Here is a 21,586-nt window from a genome sequence, read left to right as displayed (position 1 = left end):
ACACTGTTGCTGTGGTAACACCGTTGCTGTGGTAACATCTTGCCGTGGTAACATCATTGCTGTGGTAACACCGTTGCTGTGGCAACATTGTTGCAGTGGTAACATCGTTGCTGTGGTAACATCGTTGCTGTGGTAACATAGTTGCCGTGGTAACATCGTTGCTGTGGTAACACTGTTGCTGTGGTAACACCGTTGCTGTGGTAACATCGTTGCTGTGGTAACATCGTTGCTGTGGTAACACCATTGCTGTGGTAACACCGTTGCTGTGGTAACATCTTGCCGTGGCAACATTGTTGCAGTGGCAACATTGTTGCCGTGGTAACATTGTTGCTGTGGTAACACCGTTGCTTTGGTAACACTGTTGCTCTGGTAACACTGTTGCTGTGGTAACATCGTTGCTGTGGTAACATCGTTGCTGTGGTAACACCGTTGCTGTGGTAACACCGTTGCTGTGGTAACACCGTTGCTGTGGTAACATCTTGCCATGGTAACACCGTTGCTGTGGTAACACGTTGCTGTGGTAACATCTTGCCGTGGTAACATCGTTGCTGTGGTAACACTGTTGCTGTGGTAACACCGTTGCTGTGGTAACATCTTGCCGTGGTAACATCATTGCTGTGGTAACACCGTTGCTGTGGCAACATTGTTGCAGTGGTAACATCGTTGCTGTGGTAACATCGTTGCTGTGGTAACATAGTTGCCGTGGTAACATCGTTGCTGTGGTAACACTGTTGCTGTGGTAACACCGTTGCTGTGGTAACATCGTTGCTGTGGTAACATCGTTGCTGTGGTAACACCATTGCTGTGGTAACACCGTTGCTGTGGTAACATCTTGCCGTGGCAACATTGTTGCAGTGGCAACATTGTTGCCGTGGTAACATTGTTGCTGTGGTAACACCGTTGCTTTGGTAACACTGTTGCTCTGGTAACACTGTTGCTGTGGTAACATCGTTGCTGTGGTAACATCGTTGCTGTGGTAACACTGTTGCTGTGGTAACACCGTTGCTGTGGTAACATCGTTGCTGTGGTAACATCGTTGCTGTGGTAACGCTGTTGCTGTGGTAACACCGTTGCTGTGGTAACACCGTTGCTCTGGTAACATCGTTGACGTGGTAACGCTGTTGCTGTGGTAACACCGTTGCTGTGGTAACACCGTTGCTGTGGTAACACCGTTGCTGTGGTAACACCGTTGCTCTGGTAACATCGTTGATGTGGTAACGCCGTTGCTGTGGTAACATCGTTGCTGTGGTAACACCGTTGCTGTGGTAACATCGTTGCTGCTAACGTTAGCTGTGGCTGTGCTTGAGACCGGGTGCTCTGCGTTTATGTGGCTAAACTTGAGCTGCTTCGGTGGTAAGAAAGTCCTTTCTACAAAGACATATCACTCTACCTTTATCAATGGTGCCGTCGGGGCATTTTAGAAATGTAAATTCCCCGTTCACTGGACCACAACTTTCACCTGCTCCTCCATTATTCAATTTAATTCATTTCAATATTATTTATATAGCGTCTAATACAACAAAAGTTGTCTCTAGGCGCTTTCCAGAGACCCAGAACATGACCCCTGAGCAATTATCACCTCTCCGCTGCATGTTTCCAATATTACTATTAAAGTCCAGCCCAACTCAAAGGGGAAAAAAATGAAAGTAAAAGAAATGTAAATAAATATCTCCATTCTGTTTGCTGATGTATTCGGTCAGATGTCAGTATCTGCTTGTGCTTACATCCACCTACACATTGTGTGTGCTTTCCTTTTACTCAGCGACTGTACAAATACACAAATTCTAGAAACATTTCAAACCACCGCTCCATCTCCAACATGTGTGTGGGAGGGAAGGGTAAAGAGAGGTGTGCAGGGGCACGGGCCTTCACTTGATGCTGACGGGAGACGCTTCCCCTGAGCTGTCTCTGCTCCTGTCAGTCATATACATCCCCAGTGTTGTTGTTTTATCAAATCAGTTGACCGATTCCTCTCAATTCTCCATCTGTCGTTCTTCTTTTTCTCCCAATAAACATCGAAGAAGAAAAAAAGTGTGTATATACTTTATATATATATATATATATATATATATATATATATATATATATATATATATATATATATATATATATATATATATATAAATGGAATGTTGCGTGTGTGTGTGTGTGTGTGTGTGTGTGTGTGTGTGTGTGTGTGTGTGTGTGTGTGTGTGTGTGGACTTTTAGGTGTTTGATCTTGACACTAAATGAATAGTAATAATGACATAGCCACTATTTTGAGTTGTATGCCAGCTAGAAGAGCCAAGTGAGAATAACTAGCAGCTTAAATGCTTCATTGTGTCAGGTTTTATTTTATTTGTATTTTTTACTTTGGACTTGACAGGGGGCTTGGGAGAGATGAAGCTGTCGAATACACACTAGACTGCCTCCAATTTACCGCCTCAGGAAGCAATCCTTGTTCAAACAAGTCTTTCAGCTGTCTGGGGGGCTGCCTTCTCTGTTGCACCATCTCACCACTCGCTTTTCCCAGGAAAAAAAGGCCACACACACACAACCACACACACACACAGTATATATACACACACACAGTATATACACACACACACACGCAGGCTTTGTGTTCGGTGCTAACTGCATCCTTATTTGTTAAGAGTACTTAATTCTTGTGTCAGAAGGCGAGACTCCGGCTGTTCTTGGTGGGACTATTGTGGCTGATTGTGTCTCCTGGTTCTTTGTGGAGGGGAGAGAAATCAAATGGGAGTTCATTGTACTTGCACCTCTAGGCCATTCAGTTCTTCACGGACTGGATGTACAACAACAGCAGCATCATTTAAAAAAAATCACTCTACAAATCTGCTCCAGCACAGTTGGACTGATTTCATAGAAAAGTCCATTGAGATCGTTGTTAATAAATAAAACAGACTCATGTTGACTCAGGCTCTTATAGGAGTTGCATGGAAACGCAGCTTCTGACCAGTAAGGGGAAACATTTCCTCTCTGCTTGGATCGATGGGAATGAGCAAAGGTGAGTAATATAAACAATGACTGTGTAAACGAGCAAATGGCAGTTAATTGTTTGATTGGATAGAGCCCAGGAAAGGTCAGACCTCCCTGCAGTTTAGCATTACGCTAATGGCCTATGACTTTTTGACCTAAGTGTGGCATCGGCTTTACGATTGGTTCAGGTCCGGCTGTGAGAGGCTGCTGACGGAGCCAGATTAAAGCAAATCCAGGCAATAACACAGGAAATATCCAAATCTACACGTGTCTCATATGCTCTCATGGCGCTTTTCCACTAGTACCTACTCGTCTCTACTCATCTCAGCTCGGCTCGACTCAACTCGGCCAAGTTTCTTTTCCAGAACAATCCAGCATCTGGAGAAGTGGGCGGGTTGGAGTGAAGCTGCTGTGATGTATTTGATTGTATGATCTAAACGAAGAAGACAACAACACTAAAGATGTAGAACCTGGAGGAGATGATAGATGTGCTGCTGGATCTGTGGCTTGTGTTTGATATCAAGTTAAAAAATGAGAGTGAGAGAAGCTTCAAGTGACTACACTTTTAAATTTTTTTTAGTTCAGTTGGGAGCCGTGAGCAGCTATGAAGAGACAGAGCTCCTGGTAGATCTGGTCGTTCCTTATCGCCCGTCTAGATCCTTTTTTAATTCTCTCCTCAGCACCAGGTTTATGAACATCTGCACCTCAGAGTTGGATCATGAAACAGACTTTTGCGCTTCCATTACCTGTCCAATAAAATGAACAAGAATCCGTCAGAGTCGCTCTTTTACTGATTTCCTCCTCCTGACTCAGATGTCTGACTCCAACCCCCCGACCAATCGGTGGCCTGTAGTGTGATGATGTCAGATACAGCCGACTCAGCCGCTTAGAACCTCAGCAGAATAGTTACAGAAAAAGTATCTACTCGGCACGTTAGACCCCTAGTGGAAAAGCGCAAAACCGAGATCGAGAGTCGAGTTGGGTTGAGTAGGTGCTAGTATAAAAGCGCCATAAGAGTATTTATTCAGACCCGTACTCAGTTGTGCTCAATAAAACTGCAACATACATTCATGGACAAGCATCACGTAATGAACTGTAGAATACAATGTATTTTTTCTGATGAATCCTTTTTTGTTGTTGCTGGTTCTTGTTCGACAGCTCCGGTATTTTACTTTGGAGAGTTAGAGTATCACGTGGACGAAAGTGATGGGTATGTGGAGGTCAAAGTGTGGAGGACGGGAACCGACCTGTCCAAGACTGGTACTGTAACTGTCCGCTCTCGCAAAGCACAGCCTGTCTCTGCAGAAGGTACGTTCTGACTACAGAATCCAAATGAAAGAGTTTACAACCATTCATCATCTGTGCATCATGTATTTCTCTTCATCTTTTTTCCCCCCCACCATCCATCCCGCACTGTCCTTCTCCAGCCGGAACAGATTACATAGGCGTCAGTCCTAACTTGGACTTTGCCCCAGGTGTCAGCTTGCAGACATTCAGGGTCACCATTCTGGACGACCTGGGACGGCCGGAGCTGGAGGGGACGGAGAGCTTCGAGCTGGTCCTGCGAATGCCGGCCAACGGCATCCTGGGAGAACCTGGGAAGGCAACAGTCTTCATCAACGACTCCGTTTCCGACTGTAAGTGATCCTGTTCAATTCAATTCAATTCAATTTTATTTATATAGCGTTTAGTTTAGTTTAGTTTAGTTTTAGTTTAGTTTATTGTTTTGCACAGTTTTTAAAAATATACAGGAAATATCAAATATAAATATTATAGGTGCAGGAAGAGGCAAAAAATCCAATGGGCTTATTTGAAGCCTCCACCAAAGTTATTAAAATTCTATGTGTTATAAAGAACACAAGATTAACATACAAAAACAAAAAGTATAACTACACACAAGTGATGGCAAACTAATAATGCAATATATAAATAATAAAGAATAAAGACAAAAAAATAAGTGTGTGTGAGTGTGCATGGGATATTGTTTTTACAACTTATATTACTTATACTGACTCCTGAGCAAATAAGACGGTACATGTCACTATGAGTGAAACACAAAAAAAAAAAAAAAAAGAACATGGATACATGTACAACATTACATTGGGAAGCGTCTATTACAACAGAAGTTGTCTCTAGGATCTTTCCAGAGACCAACTTAACCCTTGAGCAATTATTATATAAACAATGGCAGGTAAAATATCCCCTAGTGGGAGAAAAACCTTAAGCCAAACAGTGGCAAGAAAAACTCTCCTTTAGGAGGAAGAAACCTGGAACTGGACCTGGACCATAAGGGGGGATCCTCCTGCCGGAGGCCAGCTAATTAATATATAATCCTGTGTTGGCTGGAATTATTTTTTGTATTTGTATTGTAAAACTTTTTATATACCGTATATATCCATCTTAACTCACATTCATGAATCAGTTTAACCAGGCCCACACCGATGACTTCAAAACACTTGCTATGGACTTCTTAAACAGGCAAACATAAAGAAAAAGATAGGGAGAATGGAAAGTAAATCATACCACTGAAAGTGAATGAATATGATGTTTACAGACGGTATTGGGTCACCGTCCTTGGTTCCGCGCTCCTATAGGAGTCAGAACAGGCATAAATCTCAGGGCAAGGCCCCGAAGAGAACATCTCGTGTTCTGTTGTTTGAGATATTGCTTTTTCTTTCTTTTTTTTTTGACGGTGAGAATATATGGGTGATAGGAGGGTGTTTTTACCTGCCCAGCCCAGTCATCCAGGCAGTGGAGTGCAGAGGGGAAACATACTCAGTTGTGGTTGCTCAGAGACACAGTCTGTGCTGCAAAGCTCACAAAGCTGCGAGAGACCATGAATCCACCGGGCCCTTTTGCAAAGAATGTTTGAAATGCATCTTATTTCTTATTTACTTATTAATTTATAGGCCCAGAGGATCAATCCACGCTGTGTTTATGATCATCCAACCTTTTCTTTTTCACATTGATTGTTTTCTTACAATGAGTTACCATGAGATTTTGGTTATGTGCCCGGAAGATAATTGTATTACTTGCTAATCACTTCATACCAGGATTCTATAACCTCACTAATACTATGAAAAATACAGTCTCAGTAACTGCATTAAATAAATAGAAAATAGATATAATGATTGCATTCATTGTTCATGCTGAGGACCAGTTGTGATAAGTCTAGTGACCCAGCACGACTAACATGTCCTCACCCTTATCTTATACATGTCACAGCCATGTGCAAAGGTTTTTAACCCATCTTTTAATCCCAGGATTTTGTTTGTTTGTTTTTGTAAAATTAACAAATAAACACTTCTGTTTTTGGAAAATTCAATGTCACATGAAAATCAACTTTTTTCTTAGTGCCATTATTTATTTATCAGAAATGAAGCTAAAGAAGAAAAGAAAATCATGTAGTAACCCCGTGACTCAGTAGTCCAGTCAGGACAACCCCAGATCATCACGCCTCCACCACCATGCCTGGCAGTGGCTGTACGGTGGAGCCTATGGACAGATGAGACCAAGGTCTTTAGATCATATCGGCCGTGGTTTTGAGGACTTCAGTTGCACTTCCATGTTCTTTTTAGATAGAATACACTGACTACATTTGCATGCAATCAATAACCCTTTTCTAACCGGAATATTAGCAATAACCCGGTTGCGCACGGCCATGTTAGCACCAATTTGAATAACCGTAATTTGCTCATATTCTGGTTTTTAAAAACCCTAAAATGACCCCTGGGTTACTCGTTTTCTAACCCGAATATTTGGTCATGTTTAGCCTAACGGGATTTCCCCATCAAAAGAAACAGGAATTTGTTTTCTGCGCATGTTCTTTTCGCAAGGAATCTTGGTCTTTTGAGTCCAGGAAGTTCTTATAAACACGGAGAAACAAGACCAGGAGGAGACTAATCACTTCATAAATGTAATGAAAGATATGAACATTTTGGCATTTGTAGACGGTAGAAAATACCGGGATAGCCAGATTTACAAAAAGGTGAGCGAAAAGTTGCGCGAAGCAGCATTTGTATGAACGCCGGACCAGATCAAGCAACGCTGGAAGATGCGTTGGTGCACCAAAGCGCAAAATGGACAAATTACGACTCTGCATCACCAACAACAATCGGATGTTTCAGTAACCGGAATATTGACCTTAACCCCAATTTTGACTGCATGTAAACGTAGTCACTACCTCCTGGTCACCTTCCAAACAATCCACACTTGTTCTGTCTCCTTCAAATTGTGCTGTCATGGAAGCATTATACATACTCAGTGAGGCCTGCAGGGTCTGAGATGCACTGTAGCGCTTTGTATTTCTTTGAGCATTGTACTGACTTTGATGTCAGATCACTAAGATGTCCACTCCTGGGAAGAGCTGCAACAATCTCAAGTGCTTTCTACTTGTAAATAATCCTTCTCATTGTACAACACTGACCTCCAAATTATTTGGAAATGATTGTATAACCCTTTCTAGATTGATATGCAGTAACATTTGCTTCTGTAATACCACTGCTTATGTCTTTCCTTCTTAACATTGTGTTAACACATCTTATAGAGGTTTTCACACCTACTGGATGATTAGCCGACTTAAACAAATCCGATGAAAGCAGTAGGGGGTATAGAATAAGTAAGGGATAATGCCCGACGAGCTGTACATTAACATAAATATATGGACGATGCGGGGGCGTGAACCGTCCGACATGTGAACCGTACACCTGGAAGGGCATTATCCCGCTTATACCACGGTCACTTACCAAAAAACATAAATATTACATCAGTTATTCATGCTTTAATGTGTTTTCAGTGTAAATCATTAGTTTTATAACAAGCCACAGCTGAGCGGCTGAGCGACTATTTAATCTCTCGTCTGCAGCCGTTGTAACCTGGTAAGTTACAAAGTTTTTTAACAAGCCATAACTAAGTTTCCTTGGTAACACCTGAGGGTCTGACTAATACCTGGAACAATCACTACCGTCCCATAAGGTCCTTATGCAATGGACACAGTGTTGATTCTCCAGTAACTAGGACGGACCTGAGATACGACTTAGCAACGGGAGATATTCTAGTCCACTCAGCTCCGCTCGCCTATTTTCTTTTCTCTCCTCTTCTGCATCCCACTCATCAAAATTGTTAAATTCACCAAATAAATTAAAAGAAATTACAAAATCTCTCATGTCGCCGTCCTGCGGTAGCCGGCTCTTCTTCTCTGAATCTCCGTTGCCGTGGTTACCACCTGGCAGTTGATCCAGCGCAATAATATTAAAGTTATCAGGCAATTTGACCGTACTTGTTTTCTAGGTGTAGGTTATCACTTTTAACCTACACCTGCCAGCCAATCAGAATGGAGTATTCACACAGACCGTGGTATAATAACAAATAATAGCACAGTGATAAATGTAAAATTGTTGGTTGCCTGAGACTGCATCTGACACTACATTCAACTACTATCAGATCCTTTTTATGATGTTTTTACAAAAATCAGAGGGTTAAAAGAGGGTACACTAGCTTTTGCACGTATCATTAAATCATTAATCATCATTAATCATTAAAGTGTGGAGAAGTTGCATCGTGACCTAGGCATTCAACTCTTTTAATAATAAATTACTCTCACTCAAAGAATGATTATTTTGTGGAAATTGCAGTGAATCAAACAGACCATTTCTCACGTTGAGCACAAGAATGGCTGTGTTGTGTATTTTCCAGGAAAAAAAACACTGAAAAACAAAAATGGCTCAACGTCATCACACGTTCATGACATTCAAAGGGGCGACGGTCCCTGAACAGTCCCGCTTCCATGAACTACAGTAACTACGGACAGTAAATGACATGCATAACACAGTAGTTTATCACTGCATGGAGAACCAGGCCAAGCACAAAGTGCTGTGTTCATAAGAGCCAGACACATGGGTGAAATTATGTATGTCAAATTCACTCCAATCTCATAAATGCAACATCCTCTTGTGCACTTGAGGTAACTGCGATCATGTATTTTTACTGTTTATTCCCCAAGTGTTTAAAACACACCGACTTAACAAGAGAAATGGGCTGAATCTTTTTTATAAGCACTTTTATTTATATAGTGCAAGACCTCTGTTGTTTAATTGTATTTTTGACTGCAGCAAGGGAGACATTTTGACATGTCTGTGCATAAAAACAGTTTTTTTTATCCGCCAGTGCCAAGGGTTCAGTTCCGCCAGGCTTTTTACAGCGGCGAGGAGAGTGATGGTCAGATCACAGCAACGGTTTACCGCAGCGGTGACATCAGACACGAATCCTCGGTCCGCTGTTACACCCGTCAAGGCTCTGCACAAGTCGCCTTTGACTTTGACGAGCGACCCAACACAGATGCATCAGTCATCATTTTCTTACCAGGTACCATAGTTTCTGTGAGCACATACTGGATGCAGTGCATTCATTCAATAACGCAGAATTATACTAAAAAGATGTCAATTGCTGTTGAATATTGTTCTTTCTTTCTTTGCTTTGTGCTTTTTTTGACGTGTCATGTCACTGATCTTGCTGTACGCTGCAGGCGAGGTGGAGAAGCCGTGTGTTCTGTCACTGGTTGATGACTCGGTGTACGAGGAGGGAGAAGCGCTGCGTCTGGTTCTAGGGAACCCGAGGAGCAGCTCACAGTTCGGCGCTTCACTGGGCGCTCTAAATGAGACTCTGGTGACGATCAAGGATACGGCTGACAGTGAGTGGAATGAAGAGGGCTTGAAAGTGGGGGAGGGAACTTAAGACTTACGTACAGTGAAATAAAAATAAGATGATCAGGTTTTAAATAATTAAGATATATTTGAAACATAATCCACAGATATACAGCAAACTATCCCAGAAGACTGGTTTTAATGAAACATTACAACTGTTTTAAAATCGCTGCATTGGTTCCCTGTGCGCTTCAGGATCGATTGTAAGGTTCTTCTACTAGTTTTTAAGTGTTTTAATGCTCTTGGACCTTCTTATTTGCCTGCACTACTTTTATCCTATCGACCCTCGCGGACCCTGAGGTCCTCCGGCCTTTTAACGATACCAAAAGTTAGAACCAGCACACGGGGAGGTTAATTCAGTTATTCTGGACCCCGATTGTGGAACAGCCTCCCGGAAAACCTCAGGGCTGCAGGGAAAGTCAAGACCCATCTCTGTAATCAGGCTTTTAACTGACTCATTTAACTCTTTATAATTTTCCATGCTCACCCCTATTTTTATTGGATCTTACTACTCTGTTTTATATTAATCTTTAATTTAGTTTATCCTGTTTTATTATCTCATTGTTTTATCTCAATGTTATATTTAAATGTTTTAGTCGTAGTATGGTCTATTTTATACATTCTATTGTTTTATACAAATTATTTAAATTGTTCTATTTCTGCTTTCTAGACCTACTTTTAGGATTTTATGTTGTACTTTTAAACTCTTTTAGTGTGTATTTTAACTTCATAGCCTATCTTATCCTGCTTTCTTGTAGCTTTTATCTCCAGTGTTTCCTCATGGGGATGCGTGTGTCTGTGTGTGTGTGTGTGTCTGTGTGTGTGTGTGTGTGTGTGTGTGTGTCTGCGTGTGTGTGTAACTTGGGTGAATTGTAGTGTTCTTGTGTCTGTCTCGGCAGGGTATTAATACGTTTTATGTTTGTGTGTTGTTTTTATGTAAAGCACTTTGTGCTGCATTCTATGCATGAAAGGTGCTCTATAAATAAAGTTTCATTTGATTTGATTTGAATAACTATTATTCATATCAACAGACGTAATGTCTATTAAATGTTTATGTCCACAACCAAATCATGTGTTAGCATTCTCTTAGATTTGTATCCCTTTCTTTGTACCATTAGAACCTATTATCCGGTTTTTGGAAGCCAAATTCAGTATAAGTGAACCCAAGGAAGCTGGCGCCGTGGCAACCGTGAGGATTCCTGTGGTACGAATGGGCGACACGTCCAAAGTGTCAGTGGTTCGTGTTCACACTAAAGATGGGTCAGCTGTCTCGGGAGAGGACTACTATCCTGTGTCTCAAGGTAGCTCTCACACGCTGTTTTCTTGACGTAAAACAACACTCGTATTGACTTACAGCAACACAAACACCCAGAACGTACTTAAAGCAAGAAGCGATGGCAGTAAAAAGGTTCTCCTCTGGAGTACATAACATCACAGCCCAAGTAGAGCGGATGAACTGTAGGGAAACACGCGTACAGTACATGTACACGCTCAGCAAGTGTGTGAAGCTGTAGAGAAGTAGTGCAGAGCGACTCAGAAACCAATTTATCGGTGCATTACTCTTCTGCACCCCAAGTAATCAAAACATCATCCGGATATCCTTCTGATAGGTTTTTCATTATGCCGTTGCAGAGGGTAGTGAGAACCGTTTTGACAAGTATGAAACAAGGTCAGATATATGTCTTTGAAAGTTCTGAAAGGGAGGATTGTTCATTTCTAATTGAATCTAAATTGTGAAATGCAATTTCTGCAGTATCTACTGGAGTAATTACAAACAGGGTTCCAGGAGTCTTTATCAGCATTTCCAGCGTATATTTAGCCGTGAATCTTCATCAGATCAATGAAGGTTTGAGATATCAGAATAAGTACGCTCAAGCTTTTCAAATTGTAACTTCCCAGCCAGTGTTCAAATTTCACAGCAGTTTTTAATCATGCACTTTCACATTTTGTACAATATTTCCTCTCAGCAGCATGTTTCATACGCAATCAGTACTCGAGTTGTAAAATAAAAATCAGGGGGATGGTGGATTTTATCATATGGGGACAGATAATTTGTGCTGATTACAAATAATATAATATATTACAAATAATAGCAGTGACCAAAACACCTGCAGAAATACTGCAGGAATGACATAGCAGCAGTTAAATGCAGCCTTCTGTAAGCTTTAAATATCCACTGGGCTTACATCTAATACATCAAAACACAACAATAAAAAACACTTTTCTGAACTTATCAATATGACTCTGTCCTTCACAGGATAAGTAACATGGATCACTGCAAAAACTCAAAATCTTAACAAGAATATTTGTCTTATTTCTAGTTAAAATGTCTCATTTTAGTAAAGAAAATCGCATTACACTTAAAACAAGACTCATAACTGGAAAAAACAACAATTTTCACCTGTTTCAAGTAGATTTTCACTTGAAATAAGTAGAAAAATCTGGCAGTGGAACAAGATTTTTTTTGCTTGTAATAAGAAGATAAATCTTGTCCCACTGGCAGATTTTCCTACTTATTTCAAGTGAAAATTTACCTGAAACAGGTGAAAATTGTCAAATAAGTTCTTTTTCTGGTGATGACTCTAAATGTTGAAATAGCAGTAAAACCACATTCATTGATGAAATGACATAAGGGATGGAAAGTGGGGATGTCAGTTTTACAGGGGGGATGATTTGGACCGTTTTTATTTCAGGGGGGGAAGCCATCCCGCCTCATCCCCCCTCAACTCCAGTACTGTATGCAATGCTCTGTTTCTTACCTTGCAGTGAGATAAAGCACCTTTTGCACTGTGTAAATAGAAACCTGCAATGCTTTTCTGTTAAGTGATGAAGTACGTTCCTCTGAGGCATTGAAACATGAATGTGTTTTAATTTTGAAAGGATCTAAACTCAACATAAAAGACAAAAAGTTGACCTTTATGGTGTCCTTAAATAAAACAAAAAGAAGCATTTTACACAAATATAAAAGCTGGTGCATTTACCAGTGTTCTGTCAGTGGTCTATTGTCTGCTGTAGACACAGTTTACGAGTTACGCTCAAAGCTGTCTCCCTGTCTGTGTGTGCCCAGACGTCGAGTTCAAACAAGGGGATAAGCAACACGTCGTGGAAGTGGAGGTGCTGTTTGACGGAGTGAGAGAAATGAGAGAAGCTTTCACGCTTCATCTCAAGCCTGATGAAAACATGGTGGCCGAAACGCAGGTCAGACATTTGTTCACGCTTTACTGATACTCTTCACTGCTTCAGCCGTGTTTAACCAGGTCAGCCCCGCTGAGATTAGCCATCTCTTTTCCAAGAGGGTTGGCTGACTAGACAGCAGCAGTACTTTACTGTAAAAAAAAAAAATGTTTCCCAAGGACTAATATATTATTTAAGTGAAGTATGCGTGCTGACAGAGGCATTGATCGCAAACACACCTTTCATATTCTGGGTGATTTATTCATAAATGTCTGCATCGTAGCGCTCTCCAGTTTGATATTTTATTTGCCGTGGTTTTTACCAGGTGACTAAAGTCATCGTTTACATCGAGGAGTCTAACAGCATGGCTGATGTCACCTTCCCCTCCTTGCCTCACGTGGTGTCGCTGCTCCACTACGACGACGTTGCCAGGACACCAGACAACCTCCAGCCGCCAGCCGGCTACCCAGTCATCTGTGTCACAGTGAGTCAAAGCATATTCAGGGTCACAACCGGCTCTGGAGATTTCTTTTCTTTTCTTTTCAATGTAGCTGTTGACTTGAAAGAGACAATACAGCCCAGCAAATACCTCAACAGCTTGCATTTGCTCCATTTTTCTGTCTACAAGGTTGCAGCAGCTAATCACTTTTGCCTCCAGGGACCTGCAGCCCACGTTAACTGTGCTCCAGGTTCTGGGCGAGCCTGTCATTAAAACACACATCATGCAGTTTAGTCGGCCTCGGCCCTCTAGCTTTTCATACACAAGATAATCGCCTCCACTCTTGAAAACAGACACTTAAATGGATTCTTGTGATGTGTTAAGTCATTTGCTCTTCAGGTGACGGCTCTATGTGGCCGGGGCTGGGTTTGGAGGAGAGAGAGAGAGAGTGTGTGCGTGGTTATTTTGTTGCAGTGTGGTCAGCTGTGTGGGGAGTTCCCTAGGGCGACATAATGAAGCGGTCTTGTCAAAAAACAATTGTCCTGCACGGGTGCTGCACCAGGAGGCTCAATGTCAACAGGTTTAAAAGCAAATCCATAGAATCTCTTTAAAAATGTGCTCCTCCTTTAGTTGTGGTTAGCAGTCACTTTGCTAACTTTAGAGATAATTGTAAACACTCAATGATGATAATATAACATACTGAAAAATCTGGACTTTCTAGGCAGTTTCTCCTCGTCTATCTCCATCTGTTCTCCTACGGAAGAGTATTAGGGCCACGCAGGACAAAAATAAAAATAATATTTCAGAGGAGGAAGATTTTTTCATTATGCACTTCGAGAAAAAAGTCAAAATGTTGAGATTAATGTTGAAGTACAATTTCAAGAATAAAGTTGAAATGTTGAGAAAAAAGGTGAAATTTCGACTTTATTCTTGAAATTGTAATTCAACATTAATCTCGACATTTCAACTTTTTTCTCAACATTTCGACATTTATTTTATAAACTTTGTTTACTGATTTTTAATACACAAATTGACAATGAAAAAGTGCATGTAAAGAACAGTAACATAAGAGCCAAAAAATAACCAAATAAAAAGAAAAAAAAACAGACAGTCGGCTTGGCCATATTTCACATATTACAGTGACAATAACCTCACTTTTCAAGTCAAAATAAAAAGAAATAAATGACAAAAGGTAAATAAGAATAAAGAGGAATCTTATTCAGGTGTAACTGGGAAGGTGACTTTTCCTGCATAGGCAAATAAAGGTCCCCACATTTCACTACATTTTCCGGAAGAGCTTTTCAGTGTGTATCACATTTCGCCTTTTTTCTCGAAATTGTACTTCTACATTGATCTCAACATTTCGACTTTTTTCTAGACATTTCGACTTTTTCTCAAAGTGCACACTAAAAAAAAATCTTCCCCTCAAATACTTCGTTACCTTACTTAAGTAGACATTTTGGTTATCTATACTTCACTGGAGTAATTATTTTTCAGACGACTTTTTACTTTTACTCCTTACATTTTCACGCAATTATCTGTACTTTTTACTCCTTACATTTTAAAAACAGACTCGTTACTCTATTTCATTTCAGCCTTTAATAAAAACTATCCAGTTAAATTGCTCCATCCGGATAGAGTGAATTTGGTTGTGGTTGTTTCAGATGTTCTTGTCCAGTTTTGTTCTTACATCCGTTCCCTCTGATTCCTGCAACTAAACTTGGATGTACATTCCAATAAAGGTTAGGATAAATGATAACATGCCTCTGAAGTTTGACTTTTTGCACCATTACAATACTTATAGGCAACTAGTCATCATATCTCCTGCTCTCTGAAACACATGTTAATGCTCAATAGTACACACATATGCTTCTTTAATATATTTGCATTATACTAAGATACATTCATTTTCAATGGCTTTTGTCCTTAATGGCTTTTTTCCCCCTTACATTACTTTTACTTTTATACTTTAAGTACCGGTAGTTTTGAAACCAGTACTTTTATACTTTTACTTGAGTAAAAAACTTGAGTTGATACTTCAACTTCTACAGGAGTATTTTTAAACTCTAGTATCTATACTTCTACCTGAGTAATGAATGTGAATACTTTTGACACCTCTGCCCATTCCTGTGCCATCCCTCGTCCCCATCCACCCCTGCTGTGTTCCTCCTCCACCCTCCAGGCTTGCAGCACCAAGTACCCGGACTACGACAAGACCGGCTCCATCTGCGTCAGCGAGCACATCGACGACTCCCTGACCCGCTACCGCTGGCTCATCAGCGCCCCGGCCGGACCCGACGGCGTCACCAGCCCCATGAGGGACGCCGACTTCGACACGTTCTTCACCTCCTCCAAGATGATCACGCTGGACTCGGTGTACTTCCAGGCCGGCTCCAGGGTGCAGTGTGCTGCCAGGGCCGTGAACGCCAACGGAGACGAGGGTTTAGAGCTCAGCAGCCCCATTGTCACCATCAGCAAAGGGGAAGGTGAGGGCTGCACAAAGAGCCAAATCCTGCTCTGTGCATCTTCACGTCTCCAGAGAATGAATCCCGCAGGGGATTTTACCAGTGTTGCACTGAAAAGGCTTTTGTTCAGGGAGCATCATACATCTTCAAGAATTGTGCTCCCAAAATAACAGAACCTACAGTACAGTAAAGCCTTACAAAAGACACAACCCCTCCTTCTTTCTATTTTCTACTTTATCTTGTCACTGCATGTTTTAGGGCCATTGTTTTCCAGATTGTTAGATTTCTCAATTACAGAATAAACAATAGAGATGTATTCGGATGTTTAAAGTAGAAAACTAGATTAAAGTGAGTATTATGGGCGACATGTGCAATTTTTTTCTCAAGTAAAACCATTCACTGCAGCAAATTGGCACAATATCACGCAGCTTATTGAAACAACAAATACTTGTCCAACTAAAGTTTACAGCCCAGTTTTTGGTTAAAGTTTCTGTTATTTTAAAGTTTGCGAATCATGTAAATTTAAATGTGTTTCTGTATAAATATGACCAAAAACATGACCAGATTTTCCTGTAAGTCCAAAAAGTTATTTTGGACTGTTGATGCTCAGTTCATAGAAATGTGTTTTGCTTTTTTTAAAAATGTTTGACCTTTTTTTTTTTCTTTTCTTTTTTTCTTCTTTTTCCTTTTTTTCTTTTTTTCTTCTTTTTTCTTTTTTTCCCTTTTTTTCTTTTTCTTCTTTTTTTCCTTTTTCTTTTTTTCTTCCTTTTTCCTTTCCTTTTTAATCTCGACATGTCGACTTTTTTTTCGACATTTCAACTTTTTTCTCGACATTTCAACTTTTTTCTCAAGATTGTACTTCAACATTAATCTCGACATTTCAACTTTTTTCTTGAAATTTCAACTTTTGTCTTGAAATTTAAACTTTTTTCTCGACATTTCGACTTTTTTCTCGACATTTCGACTTTTTTCTCTAAGTTCATAATGAAAAAAAAATCTTCCCCCCATTTATAACTATTATAGATCCATGCAGCATGTGTTGCCTTCATTCTAAGGCTTATACAAGACTTTTTATTTTTTGCGGCTCCAGACATATTTGTTTTTTGTGTTTTTGTTCCAATACGGCTCTTTCAACATTTTGGATTGCCGACCCCTGGTCTAGCAGCTCCTGGGTTCCTGGGTTTTGACCCGTGATGAGGCCGAGCTTTCTGACAGGATGCCTTGATAGTCTTGACTCTTCATCGTTCCCTTCACAGATTCAAGGACCCCCTGTGTCAGACACACCACAGCAGCCCCAGACCGCCCACCAACATACCTATCCAGACTGCTTTATGAAATAAACAATGAATAAGTTATTTTCCTACTTTCATTGCTTTGCTCTATCACATAACGCAAGCATGCAGATGGACATTAGGCAGTTGCTTTTCAATCACAGGCTTTTATGGATGAATAAGAGAAAAAATGCCAACACATTCAACAAGTTCACACTTACATTTCTAGAAATGTGGAACTCTAACTCTGTTATAGTTCAGGCATGTTACAGGAACATTTTATTTTATAAATGTAAAATGAACTAAATGATGGATTTAATGGCTTTAAGTGTGGATTTAGCTGCACAGGTATTTCAAGTAGAAGATGGATTTTCCCTGAAAGTTTTCCAATCTGTCCTTGTGTTCAGCATTTCTCCCATCTGCTCTTCTGTCACAAAAAGGTATGTGTCAGCCTCGTAAGATGGGAACTGTTGGCGCTGAACCTTTCTCTGCCAAGCTGCGCTACACTGGAGCAGACGACCTGAAACACCCCAACCTCATCAAATTGACAGTCACCATGCCTCACATGGATGGTGGGTAGAAGCTACAGGCAGGGCTTGGTGCACAGATGAATTGAATTGTAATGTACTGTGTGTGATATTCACATCTCGAATCCTCAGGAGCGTGATGCCCAGAATATAGAATCCACCAGGATGGATCTCTGTAGAAACCCTCCACTACAGCTGCTGCTTAAAAAAATCTCTTCATTTTTAATCAGTCTCCTTCTGCTTTTTCTCCTCAAGGGTTTTTCTTTTTTTTCCACTGCCCACTCCCCTGTTTCCTTCCCATCACCCTCCTGCACTTCTCTTATCGGTTTCTTTCCTCTTTGCGTTTCGAATCCATATTTCTCTCAGGATTAAGGACTACTTGCCCAGAATCCTCTCTTTTGCCTTGCAGGTATGCTTCCTGTGATCTCCACTCGTTCTCTCATGAACTTCGACCTGACTCTCAGTCCCGACGGAACCCGCGTTGGAAACCACCGCTGCTCCAACCTGCTGGACTTCAGCGAGGTCACCACAGATCACGGCTTCATCACCGCCTCCACGCGCAACCCTGAAAGCTTGGGAGACTCTGCGCCCTATCAGTTCAGCAGCTCCCTACGGGGCAACAGCACGCTGCGCTTCTACAGGAACCTCAACCTGGAGGCCTGTCTCTGGGAGTTCACCAGCTACTACCACATGTCTGAGCTGCTCACAGACTGTGGAGGGACCGTAGCCACGGATGGACAGGTTTGTGTGACTCAATTCAATTCAATTCAATTCAATTTTATTTATATAGCGTCTATTACAACAGAAGTTGTCTCTAGGATCTTTCCAGAGACCAGAACATAAACCCCCGAGCAGTTATTACATAAACACTGGCAGGTAAAAACTCCCCTGGTGGGAGAAAAACCTTAAGTCAAACAGTGGCAAGAAAACATACACAAAAGATAAAAAAGGGGGCCAGCACAAGAAACTACAAGAACGATGGACAATAAATGATGGCTATGAGATACTTATAATAAATAAAAAATAGAAGAGAAGAAGGAAAGAGGAGAAGAGAAGGAGGGGTGATGGACACCACTCAGTGGATCATGTGGGAGTCTCCCTGCAGTGTAGCTTTACAGCAGCGTAGCTCTGTAGCAGCGTAGCTCTGTAGCAGCGTAGCTCTACAGCAACGTAGCTCTACAGCAACGTAGCTCTACAGCAGCGTAGCTCTGTAGCAGCGTAGCTCTGTAGCAGCGTAGCTCTGTAGCAGCGTAGCTCTATAGAAGCGTTGCTCTATAGCAGCGTTGCTCTATAGCAGCGTAGCTCTATAGCAGCGTAGCTCTATAGCAGCGTAGCTCTATAGCAGCGTAGCTCTATAACAGCGTAGCTCTATAGCAGCGTAGCTCTGTAGCAGCGTAGCTCTATAACAGCGTAGCTCTATAGAAGCGTTGCTCTATAGCAGCGTAGCTCTATAGCAGCGTAGCTCTATAACAGCGTAGCTCTATAGCAGCGTAGCTCTGAAGCAGCGTAGCTCTGAAGCAGCGTAGCTCTATAGCAGCGTAGCTCTATAGCAGCGTAGCTCTATAACAGCGTAGCTCTATAGCAGCGTAGCTCTGAAGCAGCGTAGCTCTGAAGCAGCGTAGCTCTATAGCAGCGTAGCTCTATAGCAGCGTAGCTCTATAACAGCGTAGCTCTATAGCAGCGTAGCTCTGTAGCAGCGTAGCTCTGTAGCAGCGTAGCTCTATAACAGCGTAGCTCTATAGCAGCGTAGCTCTATAGCAGCGTAGCTCTATAACAGCGTAGCTCTACAGCAGCGTAGCTCTATAGCAGCGTAGCTCTGTAGCAGCGTAGCTCTATAACAGCGTAGCTCTATAGCAGCGTAGCTCTATAGCAGCGTAGCTCTATAACAGCGTAGCTCTATAGCAGCGTAGCTCTATAGCAGCGTAACTCTGTAGCAGCGTAGCTCTATAGCAGCGTAGCTCTATAACAGCGTAGCTCTATAGCAGCGTAGCTCTGTAGCAGCGTAGCTCTGTAGCAGCGTAGCTCTATAACAGCGTAGCTCTATAGCAGCGTAGCTCTATAGCAGCGTAGCTCTATAACAGCGTAGCTCTACAGCAGCGTAGCTCTATAGCAGCGTAGCTCTGTAGCAGCGTAGCTCTATAACAGCGTAGCTCTATAGCAGCGTAGCTCTATAGCAGCGTAGCTCTATAACAGCGTAGCTCTATAGCAGCGTAGCTCTATAGCAGCGTAACTCTGTAGCAGCGTAGCTCTGTAGCAGCGTAGCTCTATAACAACGTAGCTCTGTAGCAGCGTAGCTCTGTAGCAGCGTAGCTCTGTAGCAGCGTAGCTCTGTAGCAGCGTAGCTCTATAACAGCGTAGCTCTGTAGCAGCGTAGCTCTATAACAGCGTAGCTCTATAGCAGCGTAGCTCTGTAGCAGCGTAGCTCTATAGCAGCGTAGCTTTATAGCAGCGTAGCTCTATAGCAGCGTAGCTCTATAACAGCGTAGCTCTGTAGCAGCGTAGCTCTATAACAGCGTAGCTCTATAGCAGCGTAGCCCTATAGCAGCGTAGCTCTATAACAGCGTAGCTCTATAGCAGCGTAGCTCTATAGCAGTGTAGCTCTACAACAGCGTAGCTCTACAGCAGCGTAGCTCTATAGCAGCGTAGCTCTGTAGCAGCGTAGCTCTGTAGCAGCGTAGCTCTGTAGCAGCGTAGCTCTATAACAGCGTAGCTCTATAGCAGCGTAGCTCTATAGCAGCGTAACTCTGTAGCAGCGTAGCTCTATAACAGCGTAGCTCTGTAGCAGCGTAGCTCTATAACAGCGTAGCTCTGTAGCAGCGTAGCTCTATAACAGCGTAGCTCTATAGCAGCGTAGCTCTGTAGCAGCGTAGCTCTATAACAGCGTAGCTCTATAGCAGCGTAGCTAGGATGATGTTTCAGACCAGCTGCTCTAGTCTGGTCCTGCAGCTGCAGCTACGACTACTGGCCCTAAACCACTAGAGTTTACACTAACTAGAGGTTTACTAAACACTAACTAGAGGTTTACTATCACTAACTAGAGGTTTACTAACACCAGCTAGAGGTTTACTAACACTAACTAGAGGTTTACTAACACTAAATATAGGTTTACTAACACTAACTAGAGGTTTACTAACACTAACTAGAGATTTACTATCACTAACTATAGGTTTACTAACACTAACTAGAGGTTTACTAACACTAACTAGAGGTTTACTAACACTAACTAGAGGTTTAATAAACACTAACTAGAGGTTTACTAACACTAACTAGAGGTTTACTAACACTAACTAGAGGTTTAATAAACACTAACTAGAGGTTTACTAACACTAACTAGAGGTTTAATAAACACTAACTAGAGGTTTACTATCACTAACTAGAGGTTTACTAAACACTAACTAGAGGTTTACTAACACTAACTAGAGGTTTACTATCACTAACTATAGGTTTACTAACACTAACTAGAGGTTTACTAAACACTAACTAGAGGTTTACTAACACTAACTAGAGGTTTACTAAACACTAACTAGAGGTTTACTAAAACACTAACTAGAGGTTTACTAACACTAACTAGAGGTTTACTGACACTAACTAGAGGTTTACTAAACACTAACTAGAGGTTTACTAACACTAACTAGAGGTTTACTAAACACTAACTAGAGGTTTACTAACACTAACTAGAGGTTTACTAAACACTAACTAGAGGTTTACTAAACACTAACTAGACGTTTACTATCACTAACTAGACGTTTACTAAACACTAACTAGAGGTTTACTAAACAGAAAGGTTTTAAGTTTGGTTTTAAAGGTGGAGGTGGTGTCAGCCTCCTTAACCCAGATTGGACGTTGGTTCCATAGAAATGGTTCCTGACTGTTGTCTGTAACATGAAAATAGCCCTTTAGGCTTTGTATGGACAAACTTCACATTGATGTGAAACTTTTATGTCTTTTAGACTCATCTTTGTGTACCTTTGTGTCCACATTGGTGTGTTCCTGTGTGTGTTCTCAGCTTATTTGCAGACCTCAGGATTAG

At 41.5% G+C, this 21,586-nt stretch overlaps 1 protein-coding gene across 1 annotated transcript in view; it reads left to right on the top strand.

The window, feature by feature from the left end:
* LOC133460186 (FRAS1-related extracellular matrix protein 2-like) overlaps positions 1 to 21,586 on the top strand; it is a 122,774-nt gene that overhangs the window by 88,513 nt on the left and 12,675 nt on the right. The window contains exons 7-16 of the mRNA XM_061740755.1: positions 4,138 to 4,287; positions 4,407 to 4,616; positions 9,145 to 9,342; positions 9,503 to 9,667; positions 10,799 to 10,981; positions 12,748 to 12,878; positions 13,180 to 13,338; positions 15,476 to 15,779; positions 17,470 to 17,601; positions 17,966 to 18,297. Coding sequence (XP_061596739.1) covers positions 4,138 to 4,287; positions 4,407 to 4,616; positions 9,145 to 9,342; positions 9,503 to 9,667; positions 10,799 to 10,981; positions 12,748 to 12,878; positions 13,180 to 13,338; positions 15,476 to 15,779; positions 17,470 to 17,601; positions 17,966 to 18,297 — 1,964 coding nt within the window. The remainder of the gene's footprint in view (positions 1 to 4,137; positions 4,288 to 4,406; positions 4,617 to 9,144; positions 9,343 to 9,502; positions 9,668 to 10,798; positions 10,982 to 12,747; positions 12,879 to 13,179; positions 13,339 to 15,475; positions 15,780 to 17,469; positions 17,602 to 17,965; positions 18,298 to 21,586) is intronic.

Source organism: Cololabis saira, chromosome 14, assembly GCF_033807715.1.
Source record: "Cololabis saira isolate AMF1-May2022 chromosome 14, fColSai1.1, whole genome shotgun sequence".
NCBI lineage: Eukaryota > Metazoa > Chordata > Actinopteri > Beloniformes > Belonidae > Cololabis > Cololabis saira.
The sequence above is the reverse complement of the archived record's forward strand: the minus strand, read 5'-3'. Positions and strand labels throughout refer to the sequence as shown.